The following is a 20,479-nucleotide window of genomic DNA, read 5'->3' as shown; positions in this document are numbered from 1 at the left end:
CCTCTAAACCTACCACCAACCACTTTAAAACTATGCTCCCTCGTAATTGACCCCTCCATCAAGGGAAATAGGCCCTTGCTATCCACTATATCCAGACTCATCAGAATTTTATACACCTCAACGAGGTCTCCTCTCAGTCTCCTCTGTTCCAATGAGAACAAACCCAGCCTATCCAATCTGTCCTCGTATCTAAGATTCTCCATTCCAGGCAGCGTCCTAGTAAATCTCCTCTGCACCCTCTCAAGTGCAATCACATCCTTCCTATAATAGTGACCAGAACTGCATGCAGTATTCCAGCTGTAGCCTAACAAGAGTATTATACAATTTAAGCATAACCTCCCTGCTCTTGTATTCTATGCCTCGGCCAATAAAGGCAAGCATTACATATGCCTTCTTAACCACCTTATCCACCTGGCCTGCTACTTTCAGGGATCTATGGACAAGCACTCCAAGTTCCCTTTGTTCATCGACACTATTAAGTGGCCTACCATTTAATGTGTATTCCCTTTCCTTATTAGCCCTCCCCAAGTGCATTACCTCACACTTCTCCAAATTAAGTTCCATTTGCCACTGTTCTACCCACCTGACCAGTAGATTGATATCCTCCTGGAGTCCATTTCATTATCAACCACTCAGCCAATTTTAGTGTCATCTGCAAACTTCTTAATCATACTCCCTATATTCAAATCTAGATCATTGATGTATACCACAAAAAGCAAGGGATCCAATACTGAGCCCTGCGGAAACCCACTGGAAACCTCCTTCCAGTCACAAAAACATCCATCAACCATTAACCTTTGCTTCCTACCTCTAAGCCAATTTTGGATCTAACTTGCACTTTGCCCTGGATCCCATGGGCTTTAACCTTCGTGACCAGTCTACCATGTGGGACCTTTTCAAAAGCTTTGCTAAAGTCCATATACTACATCGTACGCACTACCCTCATCGACCTTCCTGGTTACCTCCTCTCAAAATTCAATCAGGTTAGTCAAATTCGATCTTCCCTTAACAAATCCGTGCTGAGTGTCCCTAATTAATCCTTGCTTTTCTAAATGTAGATTTATCCTGTCAGGATTTTTTCCAATAATTTTCCCACCAGTGAGGTTAGGCTGACAGGGCTGTAATTATTCGGCCTATCCTTTCTTCTTTCTTAAACAAGGATACCACATTAGTAGTCCTCCGGCACCATGCCCAAATCCAAAGAGGACTGGAAAATGATGGTCAAGGCCTCTGCTATTTCCTCTTTTACTTCGCTCAACAGCCTGGGATGCATTTCATCCGGGCCTGAGGACTTACCTACTTTCAAGGCTGCTAAACCCCTTAATACCTCCTCTCTCACTGTTTATTTCATCTATAATTTCACACTCCTCCTTGATAGCAGTATCAGCATTGCCCCTTTTTGTGAAAACAGATGCAAAGTATTCATTAAGAACCATACCAACACCTTCCGCCTCGACATAGAGATTACCCTCACAGTCTCTAATAGACCCTACCCTTTCTTTAATTATCTTCTTACTCTTAATATATTTGTAGAACATCTTTGGGTTTTCCTCAGTTTTACTTGCCAATAATTTTTCATGCTCTCTCTTAGCACTCCTAATATCCTTTTTAATTTTACCTCTGAACTTTCTATGGGCCCAAGTTTCCACATGATTTGCGCCTGATTTTTAGGAGCAACTGGTGGAGAACGGACTATCTTAGAAATCACAATTCTCCACTTTTTTTCTGCAGTTCTAGTCAGGTAGAACAGTTCTACTTTGGAACAGAATTTTTTCTTCAAAAGGGGGCGTGTCCGGCCACTGACGCCTGATTTCAAAGTTTCCACAGTGAAAACGTACTTAGAATGGAGCAAGTGAAGATTTTTGTAGAACTGAAAAAACCTGTTCTACACATTAAAAAATCAGGCGCAGGTTACAAATTAGGCGTCCAGAACGAGGTGGGGGGGAAGGGAAGTCATTAAATTCTACAATAAATCCTTATTTATACTTCTACAAATATTATACAAATAAATCCAACCTGAATAAACATTTATAAGCAAAGAAAAGATTAAATAAACTATCTTCCTACCTGTGTGAAAGTGCTTCAGTCAACAGCGATGTGGCGTCGTTCCCGCGAACGGGAGGGAGGGAGGGGCAGGCAGGCAGTAACCAGGCAGCAAGCAGCCTTCCACTTGAGGTGGAAGCCTTACAATCAGTTCAGCGTCGTTCCCGCGAACGGGAGGGAGGGAGGGGCAGTAAGCAGGAAGCCTCAGTGCTGATGTGCTGATGGCAATGTGCTTTTATTAAAAAATGTTCAAAAATTAAACAGCTACAAAGAACTACAAAAATGGCCGAGTGCCAATGTTTCCTTCACACTGCGCGTGCGCGAACGCTCCAACGCGCACACGCAGCGTTGCCGGCAGGAAAAAAACTAATTTAAATAGTATCCGCCCCCTCCCACTTACAAAATCGGCGCGAGTGTAGGCTCCGCCCCCCCTGGGCGCCGCGCCAAACAGACAAGAAGCTGCAGGACGCTCCAGAATCGCGCGTTTTTTTTCCAGCGCCGTTTTAGGCGCGAAAAACGGGCGCCCAGCTCGGAGGGGCCCATGTGGAAACTTGGGCCCTATATTTCTCCAAAGATCCATAGTATTTAGCCGTCAGTATATGACATAAGCTTCTCTTTTTTTTCTTTATCCTCCCCTGTAGAGAGACACAGGATAAATCCAGTTTATGAAATCTGAAGAAAGGAATGGAATCTGAAGAAAGGTTTTCTGTTCATTATCCTGAAACTTAGTGAGCTATCAAACCCAGGGAAGATACGCCTGAGGCTGCAGAGAGTTAAGTCTCACCTCTGAGAATAGCCAAAAATATAGAAGCAGAATATTTAGAGTAAGGAGGGCAGAAAAGACCCCAAAACTTATGTTGGTGAGATAACTATTATAAGTTTGGGGAAAATAGTTGTAAGATCGATATGACTCTTATAGCAATTCCACTATTGTTATATATGTGGACTTGTATTTACTCTGTACAGCCACCAGAGGGCTCATTCCCCAGAGTCCCAAGGGATCCCATAATCTCTTGGGACCACAGGTATTTAAGAGTGCTTCACAGGTTGGAGAGGCACTCTGGAGACCTGCAATAAAAGACTAAGGTCACACTTTACTTTGAGCTCAGTGTTCAGTCTGACTCTTTCTCCATACACTACAACTATGACCATGCCTCGCTAGACCATATGCACTAACTCAACACAGTCAATTAATATTGCTAAGATTCAGTAGAACATATTGACCATTTTAAAGCAGTAGAGATTTTTGCTTTACATCAATGCTTATTTCTGCACATCTTGACATCTTCTGTGACATTTCCCAAGGTAAGTTGTATGATGCACAATTTTACATGCACAATAGCAGCATAAATCATGTGATACAAAAGGTATTACTCTGCTGCTAAGGAGAAGCCATATCACTTTAAGGCACTAAAAGTGTAATTGCTGCTCAGTAAAAATTGGGTGATGTCAGATTTTAATGATCTTCAACTGCAGTTCAGATCCATTGTTTTTTTTTTTCCCTTTTTTAAAAGTATGATTGATGAGGTCAGTCAAAGGCTGCAGACATTCTGGGTCCTTCAGTTAGGCAATTTCAGTTGCTGGGAGACTTTGCACATTCCAAATGACTACCTTTTTGTTTCTTTATACTTTTTAAATGTGACTCTCAAACTTGCAGTGTGATGGACATGAAGTGTGTCATAGATCTGAATATGAATTGTCTCTTGTGTCTGAAAATCCATCATTATAGTTTTTACTTGAAAACCTCAGCCTTTTCAAATATTCTGAACTTGGACTTGATATTTTTGCCCAGACCTGTTACTCTGAGCTGACTTTAGATTCTACATTCTTATCATGGGCTGTGTACCTAATTTTCTTGGATACATCAACAACAACAAATTATATTTTTATGGCACCTTTTAACGTAGTGGAACGTCCCAAGACGCTTCACAGGAGTACTATGAGACCAAAAAAATGGATACCAAGTCACATAAGGAGAAATTAGCGCAGGCTTGGTCAAAGAGGTAGGTTTTAAGGAAGGTCTTAAAGGAGGAAAGAAAGGTAGAGAGGCTGAGAGGTTTAGGCAGGGAATTCCAGAGCTTAGGGCTTAGGCAACAGAAGGCACAGCCACCAACGGTTGATTGATTACCAGGGATGCTCAAGGATAGAATTAGAGGAGCGCAGATATCTCCGGGCCGGGGGGTGGAGGAGAGGTTGTGGGGCTGAAGGAGATTACAGAGATAGGAAAGGGTGCGGCCCTGGATGGATTTTGAAAACAAAAATGAGAATTTTGAAATCAAGGCGTTGCTTAACCGGAGCCATTGTAGGTCAACGAGCACAGGGGTGATGGATGAGCGGTACTTGATGCGAGTTGGAAGCTGAGTTTTGGATCACCTCATTTTTATGCATCGGCATCATTCAGTAAGTTGGAGTGGTGGAATATTCTTCCTTAGCTTGTAGCACTCTCTGTTCAGTAGATTTTCCTCTAATCAGACAAATTTCAAAAACTTGAAGTAAAATATATATATTTAAAAGCAGTAAGTGTGTGTGTGTGGCCAATATTCTGATTACATATCTGATGGAACTTTCGTTTTACTTTCTATAAACTTTAATTCAGAAAGCGGAGGTGGGGAGGAGAGAAGAGCAATGGATAGACTGGAGTCAGATAGAGAAGGGTAGAAAGTGTGTTTTTTTTCATCTAATGTTACTTACATTTTCCAAAAAATGGTTATATTTTGAAGCCAACTAATTATCTTGCCTTTGTTTTGTTGACGATCAGAAAAAGTTCAACTTTATTTACTGAACACCTGTGAGACAGATTTTAATTTAACCTATGAGGCATAGGCCTGAATTTTAAATTGAAGGCGGGTAGGAAGCGGAGGGCTGGGGTTCCCTCAGGCCCTGTCGAATTGAGAGGCTGTCCGATATGTAGCAGGGAGGGGGTATTGGAGATTGGTCGGCGGGGAGGAGGTAGGAAGAACAGAAATCGGTTGGGACCAGGGATCGGAGTGGGCCGTAAACCGGGTACGGATAGGAAGGCCGGGGGTCTCCTATCCTCCCACCCAAACCTTACCCATCTGTTTTTTGCAGTTAAAATTCCCCCCTCCCCCCCCCCTTCCTATTTGGAAGGGTAAAAAGGAATTATAGTATAAATTTGAGAGAAAGGCAAACAGGTAGTTTTATTTCCTCATTCTATTTTTTTTTAACAAAAGTTCAATTTTGAAAGCAAAGCTTATAAGGGAAATTGACTGTGAAGGCACATTTGTCCCCTCTCCATCCGCCTGTGGGAGAAGCTAGCGAGCTTGGGATTGGTCAGTGGATGGAGGGTGAGATGAATGATGGGGGCAGGGAGGACACTGGACGAGCGGATAGTTCAAAGGGTGGGGGTGAAGGGAGTGGGAAGGGAATGCAATGAGAGTAATGGCCAGTTAAGCAATGCCTTGATTTTAAAATTCGCATCCTTATTTCAAAATCCCTCCATGGCCTTGTCCCTCCCTATCTCTGTAATCTCCTCTAGCCTTAAAACCCTCCAAGATATCTGTGCTCCTCCAATTTTGGCCTCTTGCGCATGCCTGATTTTAATTGCTCCACTATTGGCGGCCGTGCCTTCAGCTGCCGAGTCCCTAATCTCTTGAATTCTCTCCTTAAACTTCTCCACTTCGTTATCTTTTTCCTCCTTTTTAAGCTGCTGCTTAAAATCTACCTCATCAGCCCTAATATCCCCTTATGTGGCTCAGTGTAAAATTGAGTTTGATAATGTCCCTATGAAGCACCTTGGGACAGTTTACTATGTTAAAGGCGCTATATAAAGTTGTTGTTGAAGCATGAGAGATTGGGGAGAGGTGAGGAGGAGTCCAGTATTCCCTGCAAACTCCTGCATTCCCATCTCAACTGCAGCTTGCAGCCATGGATGGGCCCATCACACCATACCATGCCACTCGCCTCTCCCACCTGAAGGATAGAGAAGCAGAGGAAGAAGCAAAAAGAGTTCCGGAAAACATCTGAAGCTGGAGGAGGTGGAGAGATCAGTCATCAGTGGCCATATTGAAACAGAAGGTTTTTTCAAAGTAATTTAAAAAAAAAACACAGAAATCCAATAATGTCCATTCTACAAGAGAAAATTCTTTTGCAACAAAAACTCCTTTAATTGGCCTTGCAATCTGCTTGTGAGCATATTTGGCTTGTATTTGACTTCAGGATGTATGTACTCACAATAATGAGAACGTGGCCTTAAAAGTTAAGCCAGATGCGCACAATTCCCCTTAGCACTAGACTGATGCAATGTGCTTTACATGATATAATGCTCTTATCCTTACAAAACAGCGTATCCTCCCACTTACCCACTCATATATATTCTGAGAAACAACTAATAAGTTTCTTGATAAAGAAGTACCCATTAATTTAGTTTAAAAAATGGCTCACCCCCCGCCCCACTCACTAATTAATTTGAGCTGCTGGTTTTCTTCCTTCCACTCCTTGCCGGGGTCCAGACCACTTGGTGCCGAGTGCCCTTTGGTACCTCGGCCAAATGACCATTGACCATTTGTGAGTCCTTATGGCGAGTGTTAGCAGGCTAATCCCCATGGGCCAGGCAATACGACTGAGACTAATCCTGTGACAGCTGATGTCCACACAAGCACATTTGCAGCAGGTATGTGACTGATTTTCTTTTTTCTCTTCTCCCTCCCCCATCGCGCTCCCAAACCAGGGAGGCACTGAGGTGAGTTTTAGCACCCCCTTACCCGGGCATGGCTTAAATTAGCCATTAAAAAAAAAAATTTCAAGGTAAGTTACTCAATTCTTCTTTTTCTTAAATTTACCTGGAAGTTTGCTGCAAAGAGAATAAGTGGGTACCTTGCTCCATCCCTACACCTACATCCTTATTTAGCTGGCAGCTGGAGGACATTAGGTACTCCCCAGGCTGAACTCCTGTTTTTGTCTCATCAGCTGAAGGAGAATGCTGTAGTGGCCCTGCGGCCTACCTCAGATCAGACACCAAGCAAGATTCTGAGAATGAATATGTATCCTCCCACTTGTTGCTCCAAAGCGCCCTGTTACTGTGCAAACCACACAGCTTTTTTTAAAGGAATTGTAGTAATAGATTATCAAAACTTTCAGTGGAAGGGGCTTCTTTGTTTGATGTTTGTGTAATTTTTAAATTGATTATTTGAACGTGAGCTCTTTTCTACAGTGTAGCTTTAATTTCCTTGGCGATTTAATGACTGGAAAGTACCTTAACCATTTCTCACTCCAGAGACCTGATAGTTGACCTGTTCCATGTCTGTATTTTTCAATAGAGATGCGAGCTGAGGTGCATCAGAGCCCAGGAGAGGCGCAAGTTTGGGGGCCCAGGAGAGGTGTGAGTTTGGGGGCCCAGGAGAGGTGTGAGTTTGGGGGCCCAGGAGAGGTGTGAGTTTGGGGGCCCAGGAGAGGCGCGAGTTTGGGGCCCAGGGGCAGCACTGGTCAGTCCACACTGCGATATGTTTGTGCACTAAGTCCATGCAGCAGAGCAGGTCTCCAGTCGTCTTGGATAACCCTTGCCATTGGACCAAGACCTAGCTCTGTCGAGCCCATGTGGTGGCTGGTGTGCAACAACCACCACACGTTAAAAAAAATCACGCACAAGCATCTTCCACCCTTCAAGATTGAGTTCGGGACCTGGAATTTTAGGCCCTTCATTGAAACACCTGTGAACTTTTTGGCTTGGAAACAAGTCATCCTCGACTCGAGGGACTGCCTATGATGATCAGAGAATGATGTGTTTATGTGTTGCAATCCAAGCAAGAAAAACGGGATTGTTTGAAGTTTCATATTTTTCATTGATTCTTTTAACTTTTATACAGTACAGAAATTTTTTTTTTTAAAGTAATTAATGGATTCTCTGTGATTCATTGTGCGGTTCAGCCAGGCCACAGAATTATTTAGATCCAAATACTATCAATAGATCCTGTTTTAATGTGATGATTGGATTTTTATACTAAAATCAATATGCAGGATGAACTAGGTCTTTTAATAACACAATACAAACCCAATTTATTCTCACTGTGATCCTCTTTACAGTATAGTTTTCTGGATCGAGTCAAGTTACAATGCTGATCCTCTTGTTCCCCAGGGTTTAGACTAGGAACTATATTCACATCACAAAAGGTGTGGTAATTATTCTTTACACTCTTCTATACTTATTGTCATGACGACCAGGATGTTTGTTGTGTGAGTGCAAATATGCAGCATAGACTTGTCAGTAAATCAATATAGGCGGAAAAAACTGAGAGGGGTGCTGTCAATTTATGCAAATAAATTTGGTGCCAAGATTAGATATGGGCTGATAAAATCTGAACAGTTATGGGCTGATAAAATCTGAACTTTAGCTGCGTTTTCTTTGGGTTTTGATTTCCTCTTGGTTCTGTACCAATTGTCTATTTTTCTCTCTTTCCTTTCATTCATTCGTTCTTTTGTTTTCACTTTTTCAAAGATTATGTTCTTTCTTGATGCATCTGTATACAGTCCTGTTGTACACACTTAAGTATCCAACAACTTTGGAGTTTAACTAACCAAGAAATAGTTGCTGCTTGTCTTCCTATCATAATATATTTTTTAATTAATTATTTGAATGTGGGCATCACTGACAATGCCAGTGTATATTACTCATCCCTAGTTGCCCGCGCATTGCCTTCCTGAACCACTGAGTAGCAGCTTGATGTGGCTGAGAGGCTTGCAATCCCACTTTAGAGGGCAGTTAAGAGTGGGACTGGAGTCACATATGGGCCAGACCAGGTAGGTTTCCTTCCCTAAAAAAAATGACTGAACAACAATCTGGCACCTTCATGGTCACTTTTACTGAAACCAACTTTTTTATTTCCAGATTTTTAAAACTGAATTCAAATTCTGAAACTGCCATAGTGGGATTTGAATTCACGCTCTCTGGATTACTAGTTCAGTAACATAACCACTACAATTCTGTATCCAGACCAAATATATTTCCTCCAGAGCAATTAGATAATGTCTGCTGATTAACATTTCCAGTTTGAAGTACTGTTTGTGAGCCCGGAAGTCTCAATAAATTGGTTAAATGCATTTTCTAAATGCTTGATCTATAAAGTAGTGATCTTGAGTTTTGAGGATAATTAAAACTCATACCCTGTGGACTGCATCTCTGAACTGGTTGCGTCAGTCCTTTACCAGCTTGCCTGGATAGACTGCTTCAAGGACATGGCTGTTTTTCCCTTGCAGGGAGGCAGTGCTAATTTGGGTGACATTGGCTCTTATTTCATGGCATGGTGACCGTTCTGGTAAAGAGTATATCCTCGACTTGCAGTTTACCAGCTGAAGCTGTGCACAAAGAGCCACCAGCTGTGATGAGGATGTGCGGGAGGTGAAGTGATGAAGAATTTTTTTCTGATATTCTAACTGGAATCTAATAATTTTTAATCACCTCACGTAATTATGGCATGAATTGACAGCAGCATGTTACCTACGTTAAGCTGCTAATGACATCTTGACTACACCAGACTCCTCAACATGTTCTGTGCCATCTCTAGCAGCTGCTGGTGAGCTGCTTTCCAGTTTAACAGCAGTGATCGACAATGCTGATGACAAGTTATCATAACCGCATGGTGAAACCTGTTCGAACAGCTTTTGTTCAGCATTTTCCTTTCAGCAACAACAACTTGCATTTATGTAGCGCCTTTAATGTGGTAAAACGTCCCAAGGAGCATTATTAAAGATTGAGCCACATAAGAACATAGAGCACAAGAAATAGGAGCAGGTTTAGCCCATTTGGCCCCTCGAGCCTGCTCCGCCATTCAATAAGATTATGGCTGATCTGATCTTGGCCTCAACTCCACTTCCCTGCCCGCTCCCCATAACCCTTGACACCCATGTCATTCAAAAATCTGTCTATCTCCACCATAAATATAATCAATGACCCAGCCTCCACAGCTCTCTGGGACAGAGAATTCCAAAGATTTACGATCCTTTGAGAGAAGAAATTCCTCCCCATTTCCATTTTAAATGGGCGGCCCTTTATTTTGAAACTACGCCCCCTAGTTCTAGATTCCCCCACATCCTCTCTGCATCTACCATATCAAGCCCCCTCAGAATCTCATACGTTTCAATAAGCGCACCTCTCATTCTTCTAAACTCCAATGAGTATAGGCCCAACCTACTCAACCTTTCTTCATAAAACAACCCCTTCATCTCAGGAATCAATCTCGTGAACCTTCTCTAAACTGCCTCCAATGCAAGTATATTTGTCCTTAAATAAGGAGGTTGAAAAGGCCATCCGACAAATGAAGAACAACAAGTTATCAGAAGAAGATGGAATCCCCGCCGAAGCACTAAAACATGGCGGAGAAGAAGGACTGGCGTGGATCCATGATCTCATTTCTCTTATCTGGAAAGAAGAGATCATGCCAGGAGATCTGAGAGACGCGGTTATCGTGACCATCTTCAAGAAAGGTGACAAGTTCCATTGCAGTAACTACAGAGGAATCTCCCTGCTGTCAACCACCAGGAAAGTCATCAAGAATCCTCCTCAATCACCTTCTCCCTTTGGCTGAAAAGCTCCTCCCTGAGTCGCAATGCCGATTTCGCCCACTAAGGGGCACAACGGACATGATCTTCACCGTGCAGCAGATACAAGAGGAACGCAGGGAACAGCACCAACCCTTGTACGTGGCCGTCTTTGACCTCACAAAAGCTTTCGACACTGTCAACCGTGAGGGATCATGGAGTGTCCTCATTCAGATTCGGCTGCCCTCAAAAGTTTGTCACCATCCTCTGCCTGCTCCACGATGACATGCAAGCCGTGATCCTGACCAATGCATCCATCACAGACCCATTCTACGTTCCGACTGGGGTCAAGCAAGGCGGTGTCATCGCATCAACGCTCTTCTCGATCTTCCTTGCTGCAATGCTCCATCTCGCCCTCACCAAGCTCCCCGTTGGAGTGGAGCTAAATTCCAGGACAAACCGAAATCTGTTCAACTTCCGCCGTCTCCAGGCCAGATCCAAGATCATCCCATCCTCCATGATTACAGTTCTCAGTCGACGCTTGTGTCTGCGCACTCTTGGAGGCCAAACTCCAAGCCATCGTCAACACCTTCACCAAGGCGTACGAGAACATGGGCCTTACACTAAACATCCGTAAGTCAAAGGTTCTCTAACAATCTGCCCCCACCACACAGCACTGCCTCCCAATTATCAAAATCCATGATGAGGCCTTGAACCATTTTCCATGCCTCAGGAGCCTACTGTCAACAAGGGCAGACATCGACGACGAGGTCCAACACCGCCTTCAGTGTGCCAGTGCAGCCTTCTTTCACCTGAGGAGCATAAGAACACAAGAAATAGGAGCAGGTGTAGGCCATTTGGCCCCTCGAGCCTGCTCCTCCATTTAATAAAGATCCTGGCCGATCTGATCATGGACTCAGCTCCACTTCCCTGCCTGCCATCCATAACCCTTTATTTCCTTATTGCTAAAAAAAAATCTGTATATCTCCGACAAATTTATTCAATGACCCACACTCCACAGCTCGAAAGGGCAGAGAATTCCACAGATTTACTATCCCCTGAGGAAGAGAGTGTTTGAAGAACAGGACATTAAACCTGGCACCAAGCTCATGATCTACAGAGCAGTGGTGATACCTGTCCTCCTATTATGGCACAGAGACATGGACTATGTACAGCAGGCACTTTAAAACACTGGAGAAGTACCACCAATGCTGCTTCCTCAAGATCCTGCAAATCCACTGGCAGGATAGGCGCACCAAAATCCGTGATCTCGCCAATATCCCCAGCATCGAAGCATTGACCACGCTCGATCAGCTCCGCTGGACATGTCACATCGTCCGCATGCCTGACACAAGACTCCCAAAACAAGCGCTCAACTCGGAACTCCGACATGGCAAGCGAGCCCCAGGTAGGTAGAGGAAATGCCTCAATGGCACCCACAAAGCCTCCTTGAAAAAACGCTGAGAGCAAGCTGAAGCCAAGCATAGACAGCGGAAGGAGCGCACACAACCCAGGCCCCTCACCCACCTGTTCCTTCAACCACTGTCTGCCCACCTGTGACCGAGACTATAGGTCCCGCATTAGACTCTTCAGTCACCTGAGAACTCATTTTTAGTGTGGAAGCAAGTCATCCTCAACTCCGAGGGACTGCCTATGATGATGATGATATCCATCCTTAAATAAGGAGACCAAGGGCTCGACTTTCCACTTTTGTGCAGATCGCCTAAAATGGGCGTTATTTCCATTGCGGACGGTAAATATGGCTTTTGAGATCACCGGATTATCGCCCATTTTCAAAACCTTAACTTTCCATTTTTTAAAATGGGTGTTACTGCGAGCGATCTGAAATAGGCATGAGCGTTAAATTTTTTTGACCACCTGCCATAAAGTGTCGCCGTCCATAGCAACGGCATGGCAACGCTCGTTTCCCGTGTTTCCGGAGGTCAGGGGTCATCATTACATGCACAGAAGAGGTGACCGAGAGAAAGGGAGCAGAGAGGAACTGAAAGCGTGCGTGAGTATGGTGTGTGCTTGTTTACCTGTTTTCGGAGGTAGCAGAGAGATTTTCGACCAGCAGAAAGAATTCAGAGCAAAAATTAAGTTGTTCCCACCGAGATATTTGCGGAAATTTGGTTGTTACAATGGAAGGGATGGAGGAGGCGACATAGCACGCTGTGGAGACTGACGCTGGCAAAAGCAGTGAGCTGGGAGAGGAACAATTGGGGACATGAAAAAGAGCGAGGAGGTTCTCGGACGAGGCAAATGCCTCCCTCATGCAGGAGGTCGAGTCACGCTGGGGTCAATTGACTCTGGGTGAGCAAGCTCACCCCAAAGGCCTACCCCCATATGGGCCGACATAGCCGAGGCAGTCTCGTCGGCGACCAACGACGTGCATGAGGGCAACCAGTGTTGGAAGTGCTGGAACGACCTTGTCAGATCCACCAGAGTAAGTATTACATTTATTTACATGTACTTATATATTTATATAATTTGATTTGTAAGTGTAATGAGTGATTAAAATCAGATGTGACGTCTTACAATTATACCGCGAATGTTGTACTCAAAGCCTGCATTCACGGTGTACGTCTTTAGGTAAAGAATGATAATTTTCATAATAACCGACAGATGTAATCATGATTATGTGTTGTATCAGTCTCTGTGACAGTACCTAGCAATGATATCACGCAATGATCTCATGCCATGTCGTGCTGTTGTTATCTTATACAGAAGAAGCTTCCCAAGAATAGGGCCGAGCAGAGGCGAACGGGTGGTGAGCCACCAGTCATCAGCGAGCTGCAGACATCGAGGGCGGGTGCTGGCACTAGTAGGGAGCCACCCCCGGTCGGCCATGCATGCAGCTGCAGAATCTGATATGATGCCAGGTGAGTAAAGTTTACACCATTGCCTGATTTAAAGTCAATAGATGCCACATCCACTCACATCCGACCAATAATATGATCGATGAGTGATAAAAGTGTTCTCTCAATAATGATGGCCTCATGAGAATCATTGCAGTGCAGAATTTGGTCATGATCATGTAATGTGATGCCTGTGATGATTTTGATAGCGGTGGTGCTTTTGTCATGCATATGCTGTGTGTAGCGGTGGAATCACCTTGTGACCCTAGCACCCCCTTCTCCTCTAATAACCTAATTTGTGTTTTGCAGCTCAGCCTGCAGTGTGGCCCCAGGCAAGATCACCGAGGCCAGAAGCTGGGGGCGTGGGGCCGGACGATCGGACATCTGGTGCTGAGGAGCACCGATTCTCACCCATGAATCTGCTGGGTCCGTTCTCCACGGATGACAGTGTGGACTTTTGAGGAGCCTGCATCACCAGGCTCCATAACGCATTCCACCCCAAGGCCATCTAGTGCTCCTGCGGCCATTCCCTCCTCCACCGTGGAGGTACCAGGCCCAAGCACCTCGCCACAGGGCACCTGAGGTGTCTCCAGGATGGCGCCAACCAAGCGGAGGTTCGTTAGACGCGGCAGGTCTGCTCCACGAGCGGCAGATCTGAGCGGGGACATGGTACAGTTATCCAGGAGGAGTGTTGACATAGGTCAGCAGATCCTACAGACAATGGGGGGCATATCCCACCAGCTGGCCAGCATGTCCCCCACCATGACGGAGTATGTGCTGCGGATGGTGGAGGCCCTGGAGGTGATAGCCAGAAACACTGGTGGCAGAGGCCTCCCAGTGGTCCCTGAGCACGACATTGCACCCCAAGGTGCCGCAACCACTTTGCCAACGACACGAGAGCCAGGAGGAAGATCTTGCTTATGGCCCGGAGGATGTTCCCACCTCGGGACCGTACTCTCCTGTATCCGTCCAACCACCGGATCTGCCGTCATCCCCCCCCCCCCCCCCAATGAAGCAGCGCCTGAGGAGCTCCTCGGCCATGCGACGTGGAGTCGGGGGGGGGAAGGGGAAGGGGAAGGGGTAGACGTGGGGAGAAGATGGTTCAAGGCAGGTTAAGAAAGTGAGGTGCATGGCCGCAGGTCATTGCTTGGTAATATTTCCATGTTGTTCTGGCAATTTTGTTGGGAGGTTTGGGGGAAGTGGGGAGGGGGGCTACCTTGGTTTGCATGTGTGTTCTGTGCTGCTGGAAATGTTGACCATTTGATTGATTTAAATGTGATAAATTTGTTGTGGTGTGGGGTGTTTTTTACAGTTACACTTATGATTTCAGAAAAATGGTCGGATTAAATGTTTTTTATTTAACATAACCTTGTTGCGCAATGTCTCAAATAGCTGCACCGTTACACACTGATTCCTTAACATGAAAGGGTATAATTAAACGTAACTTGAATCAACTTAAACTTTAACTGTCACCAAGGTGATGCACACCATTGATGTATGAGCTGCACACACAGCAGTGTTGCAGCTTTGTAAATACCAACAATGTTCTTTCAAGCAAAGCATTCATTTGTGAGCTGCTGACGTTAGAGTCTTGCAGCTATGTAGCCACCACGGGCCCTTTCCCACGGTCTGGAGTTGGGGGGTGGGGGGGCTTGGTTTCAGCATCAGCCTGATTGGCCCAAGGTCAGCGTCCACCTCCTTGTCCTCCTCTTCCTCTCCTGAGGTGGACCGTTAGTCCCTTCTGGAAATTCTTGTCCCCTCCTGATAGCTAAGTTGTGCAGCATGGAGCACATCACCACGAATTGAGCTATCTGCTCAGGGTGGTATTGGAGCTCGTCTCCTGAGTGGTCCAGGCATCTAAAGCGCTGCTTAAGCACTCCACTGGTTTTCTCGACAATATTGCGAGTGGCTCTGTGGCTCACATTGTATCGCTTCTCTGCTTCTGTATTGGTGTTACGCAGGGGGGGGATCATCAGCCATGTGGCGAGGCCATATCCTTTGTCACCAAGCATCCATCATTGACCTTGTGGCTGACTGATAAACATGCCAGCCAGAGTGCTGTCACGCAGGATGTGAGCATCATGGATGCTGCCCGGAAATTTGGCATTCAATGCCATAATTATTTGCTGCTGGTCGACAACGAGTTGCACATTCAGGGAGTGGAATAAGAACATAAGAATTAGGAACAGGAGTAGGCCATCTAGCCCCTCGAGCCTGCTCCGCCATTCAACAAGATCATGGCTGATCTGGCCGTGGACTCGGCTCTACTTACCCGGCCGCTCCCCATAACCCTTAATTCCCTTATTGGTTAAAAACCTATCTATCTGTGATTTGAATACATTCAATGAGCTAGCCTCAACTGCTTCCTTGGGCAGAAAATTCCACAGATTCACAACCCTCTGGGAGAAGAAATTCCCTTCTCAACTCGGTTTTAAATTGGCTCCCCCGTATTTTGAGGCTGTGCCCCCTAGTTCTAGTCTCCCCGACCAGTGGAAACAAACTCTCTGCCTCTATCTTGTCTATCCCTTTCATTATTTTAAATGTTTCTATAAGATCACCCCTCATCCTTCTGAACTCCAACGAGTAAAGACCCAGTCTACTCAATCTATCATCATAAGGTAACCCGCTCATCTCCAGAATCAGCCTAGTGAATCGTCTCTGTACGTTAAGTGGGTGGTAATCATGCAAAAATAATGGCAAGTCTAGCCCCAAGACTGTACACAATACTCCAGGTGTAGTCTCACCAATGTCCTGGACAGCTGTAGCAAGACTTTTCTACTTTTATACTCCATCTCCCTTGCAATAAAGGCCAATATTTGCCTTCCTAATTACTTGCTGTATCTGCATGCCAGGTTTGTGTTTCATGTACAAGGACCCACAGATCCCTCTGTACCGCAGGATTTTGTAATCTCTCCCTATTTAAATAATAATTAGCTTTTTTATTTTTCCTACCAAAATGGATAACCTCACATTTTTCCACATTATACTCCAAATCTGCCAAATTTTTGCCCACTCACTCCGTCTATCTATATCCTTTTGCAGATTATTTGCGTCCTCCTCACAACTTGCTTTCCCACCTATCTTTGTATAATCAGCAAATTTGGCTACATTACACTAGGTCCCTTCATCCAAGTCATTAATATAGATTGTAAACAGTTGAGGCCCCAGCACTGATCCCTGTGCCACTTCACTAGAAACAGTTTGCCAACCTGAAAATTACCCATTTATCCCGACTCTGTTTTCTATTAGTTAGCCAATCCTCTATCCATGATAATATATAACCCCCAACCTATGAGTTTTTATCTTGCGCGATAACCTTTTTATGTGGCACCTTATTGAATGCCTTCTGGAAATCCAAATGCACAACATCTACTGGTTCCCCTTTAGCCACCCTGTTCCTTACCTCCTCAAAGAACTCCAGCAAATTTACCATGGATAGGTAAACAAAAACTTGGTCAAAGAGGAAGGTTTTAAGGAGCATCTTAAAGGAGGAGAGAGGGCCGGAGAGATTTAGAGAGGGAATTTCAGAGTTGAGGTCAACGAACACAGAGGTGATGGATGATTGGGACTTATTGCGAGTTAGGATACTTTTGTATTAGCTCAGGTTTATGGAGGGTGGAAGATGGGTGGCCAGCCAGAAGAGCATTGGAATAGTCGAGTCTAGAAGTAGCAACGGCATGAATGAATGTTACAGCAGCAGAGGAGCTGAGGCATGGGCCGTTGTTACGAAGGTGGAAGTCAGCAATCTTGGTGATCGAGAGAATATCTGGTCGCAAACTGAGCTCAGGGTCAAATGGGACGCAATGGTTGTGAATGGTCTGGTTCAGCCTCGGACACTGGTCAGGGAGAACGATGGAGTCGGTGGTTAGGGAGCAGAGTTTGTGGAGGGGACAGAAGACAATGGCTTCGGTCTTCCCGATATTTAATTAAAGGAAATATCTGGTCATCCAGTCCTGGATGTCGGTCAAGCAGCGTGACACATCACTCATTCCCTACCCAGATTTTTGCATCATCTTGCTTTGGAAGAACATTCTCCACTTTGAAGAGGGAGAAAACCGGGCAAACAAGTATTGGTGAGAATTATTTTCCTGTGAGGACAAATGCTTAAAGGAGAGAAATGTTGAGGTTATTTGATGCAGCACAGAAACAGGAAGCTGACTTTAGTAAAGATTGTGATGGGAACTGCTCCTTTCCTGCTGGGGGCACTCTTGAGTCATACACAGTTGAGTGTTTAAAATGAACCCTGCAGCACTGAACTAAAGTATGTTGATTGGATTTATGCCATAACTGTATTTTTCATTTCTTTTTTAAAAAAGCAAAGTCAAAGCTATTACTTTGTGCACAAAACAGTGTAAAACTCCAGACAAATCTGATCATAAACTCTATTACAGCATTGAACTTTGTTCTTGTTTTCTCATCCCCTTTCCTTCTGCTACATACTATTTGCCTGCTAGAATAGGCAGGTTCCTGCATATTCTGTCCTTTAACCAGCTGCTAGAAGGTGTGCCAAAAGGCTTGGGGTGACTCACCTGTTGACTTAATTTTGTTTACTTCATTCTTTGTAAGGAAGCATTAAACTCCATGTCCCTGTTCAACAACATTGCCAAGATTGGAAACTGGTGTGAGATTATTGGTGTACACCATGGCACAATCCATTGCACAAAGGGGTTTTACTCTACCACCACATGTTGATGACATTTCTTCAATTTAATGTGCAAAGAAATTGAATTTAAATTTGTGAAAATTTATTCCAGAGAAGCCAAATTCAAGCCAGTTTAATTTAGATTTTAAAACTTTTGAGTCATCTTTGGCCAAGTATGTGTCTTACAGAAACACAGCCCAGTTATTGCATAAAGCAGCCAAATAGACCAGCATGGTCCATAGAGAGCTCAATCGCAAGATCTTTTTAACTTCCAGAAAAGTTCTAGATACTGGGTGATTGGTTTAGTGTCACAAACACTCCTCATCCTCAGCATTTTGGGACAAGAAAATTAAAATTCAGTCAAAATGCCTACTGGTAAGGATGTAGCAGCAATGGAAATCTAATTTAGTGTGAATATAGCTTAGTGCCTTTACAAATATAAAGAATATAAAAACGTAAGAAATAGGAGCAGGAATAGGCCATATGGCCCCTTGAGCCTATTAAATACGATCATGGCTGATCTTCTACCTGAACTCCGCTTTCCCGCCCTATCCCCATATCACCAGAAGCCCTGTTTTAAGTAACCCTGCCCCTGATATATCTCCTGTGAAATCTACTGACTATCGATGTTATTCTCTTATTTTGTATTGCAGCTATTTCCAGTCTCAGTTATACCCTAGCTGAACATGTTTAAAATTGTCGAGGTTGAAGCATCTTATGCAACCACAACCAATGCAGCTAAGACTGTTTTTAATGTGCAAGCATTTCTGACAGAACTATACTGTGCATATTCTGGTCATGTTACTACCTCGAACATTTTCGGACAGAGGCCTGTTTGCTAATGAAGCTATGATAGTCCCCATTCGCCCCCGTGGCCTAGATATTCGACCATCCAGCTGTCTTTTGCTCCACAAATACTGACTGACCTGCTGTGTATTTCCACCAACTTTTTGTTTCAGTTTTTCCAGTGGTTGCAGTTTTTTTGCTTTTTATTTATCTTGTTTAAATATTGTAAAAATGGTGGCTTCAACTAAGAGGCCAGTCACTCCATAGGAAGTTTATATGTATTCTCAACGAGTCTCAACGCCGAGAGCATGCAGAAATCAAGCGCAGTCAACGGAAAGAGTGTGCAGCAAACCAATCCCACCCATCCCTTCCCTCAACGACTATCTCACACCTGTGACAGAATCTGTGGCTCTCGTATTGGACTGTTCAGCCACCAAAGAACTCACTTCAGGAGTGGAAGCAAGTCTTCCTCGATTCCGAGGGACTGCCTATGATGATGATGACATGTATTAAATAAATTCACTTCCATTTTTCAGATCTAATTGCATTCAGAGGGCATTTACACTACAACTTGAGCATTACTGTCGAGCAGTTTCCTATGCACAATAACAACACTAAAGTTCTATTATAAATCCAGAATTGAGATCCAAGTGGAGAGAAGCTTGTGAGACTGTCTGGAGTATCAAACGGGGTTTCAAATGTGCTCGAGAGGATTCAGAGGACCTACTGGACATTTTTTAAACTTAACCTGAAATGAATGTAAAAGTTTGCACAGTGGAAAGGAGCACTACTGCCCATGCTGACTAAAGATTAAAGGGTTTTCGCAGATTTTCTGCTGAAATTACAGTGGATTGGGAGAATCCCTGCGGATATTCAATTCCTAAAATTTTAATTGCTGTCTCAGTAGCTGCATGTTATACTTCTTTTAACAGCAAAAGTAGACAGCATACTTCCAGGTAAGTAGTTTTAAAGCAGGTGCAGTGCCATGGCACACGGGAATCCCAGCATACGGAGCAATGCAATAAGGGGCACAGGTCTTTCCTTGGTAGTTGTCCATGTCATTCCTTATCATTTGATAACGGGTGTGATTTTCTGGGTAAAATTGGTTCTTTGTCTTTCCCTCTGAGACAAAGACTGTGAGGCACCTCATTTGTAAGCAGCCCAGCTGAGAACTAGAAAATATTCCCCATTGGGAATAGCTGCAATCAAATATTCATCAATCCTGAGGTTTGACATTCAGTCCACAGACTGAGATTCACATAAGAATTGTCAGGCCTCCTGATAAATTTTTTTTAATAACCTGCAGCAATATTTTTAGTTACAATTTTTATTTCTCTTTCAGATTCAGCAAAGGGCAAACAGAACTGGATCGGTCTACCTATGACTCCTTTGTGCAGAAATTCTGGCCGAAAAGGGATTTTGTTTGTATTTTCCTCAAAAATGTGGACTCCTCTTGGTCTGTTTCTTTACATATCAATTTCCTCTTTGACGGAGAGCTCAATGTATAATTTACAAAATAATGGAATCAAAGTGCTGAAGACCCTTCATGTCAGTGGTATAGAAGAATGTAACCTAACTTGTGACCATGTATCAGACCAAGGTAAAGTATGTCCGTATACACACATACAGTGTCAAACAAATAGAATAAATGCCGGAGAAG

At 44.1% G+C, this 20,479-nt stretch overlaps 1 protein-coding gene across 2 annotated transcripts in view; it reads left to right on the top strand.

Moving 5' to 3' along the window:
• Positions 1-20,479, top strand: part of LOC139279494 (uncharacterized protein C11orf24 homolog) — an 88,472-nt gene that overhangs the window by 55,379 nt on the left and 12,614 nt on the right. For both annotated transcript variants that reach the window (XM_070898620.1, XM_070898619.1), the window contains one exon: positions 20,162-20,419. In XM_070898620.1, the coding sequence (XP_070754721.1) occupies positions 20,200-20,419 (220 nt within the window). In that variant the 5' untranslated portion in view covers positions 20,162-20,199. The remainder of the gene's footprint in view (positions 1-20,161; positions 20,420-20,479) is intronic.

The sequence above is a fragment of the Pristiophorus japonicus genome, chromosome 14, assembly GCF_044704955.1.
Source record: "Pristiophorus japonicus isolate sPriJap1 chromosome 14, sPriJap1.hap1, whole genome shotgun sequence".
Classification (NCBI taxonomy): domain Eukaryota; kingdom Metazoa; phylum Chordata; class Chondrichthyes; family Pristiophoridae; genus Pristiophorus; species Pristiophorus japonicus.
The sequence above is the reverse complement of the archived record's forward strand: the minus strand, read 5'-3'. Positions and strand labels throughout refer to the sequence as shown.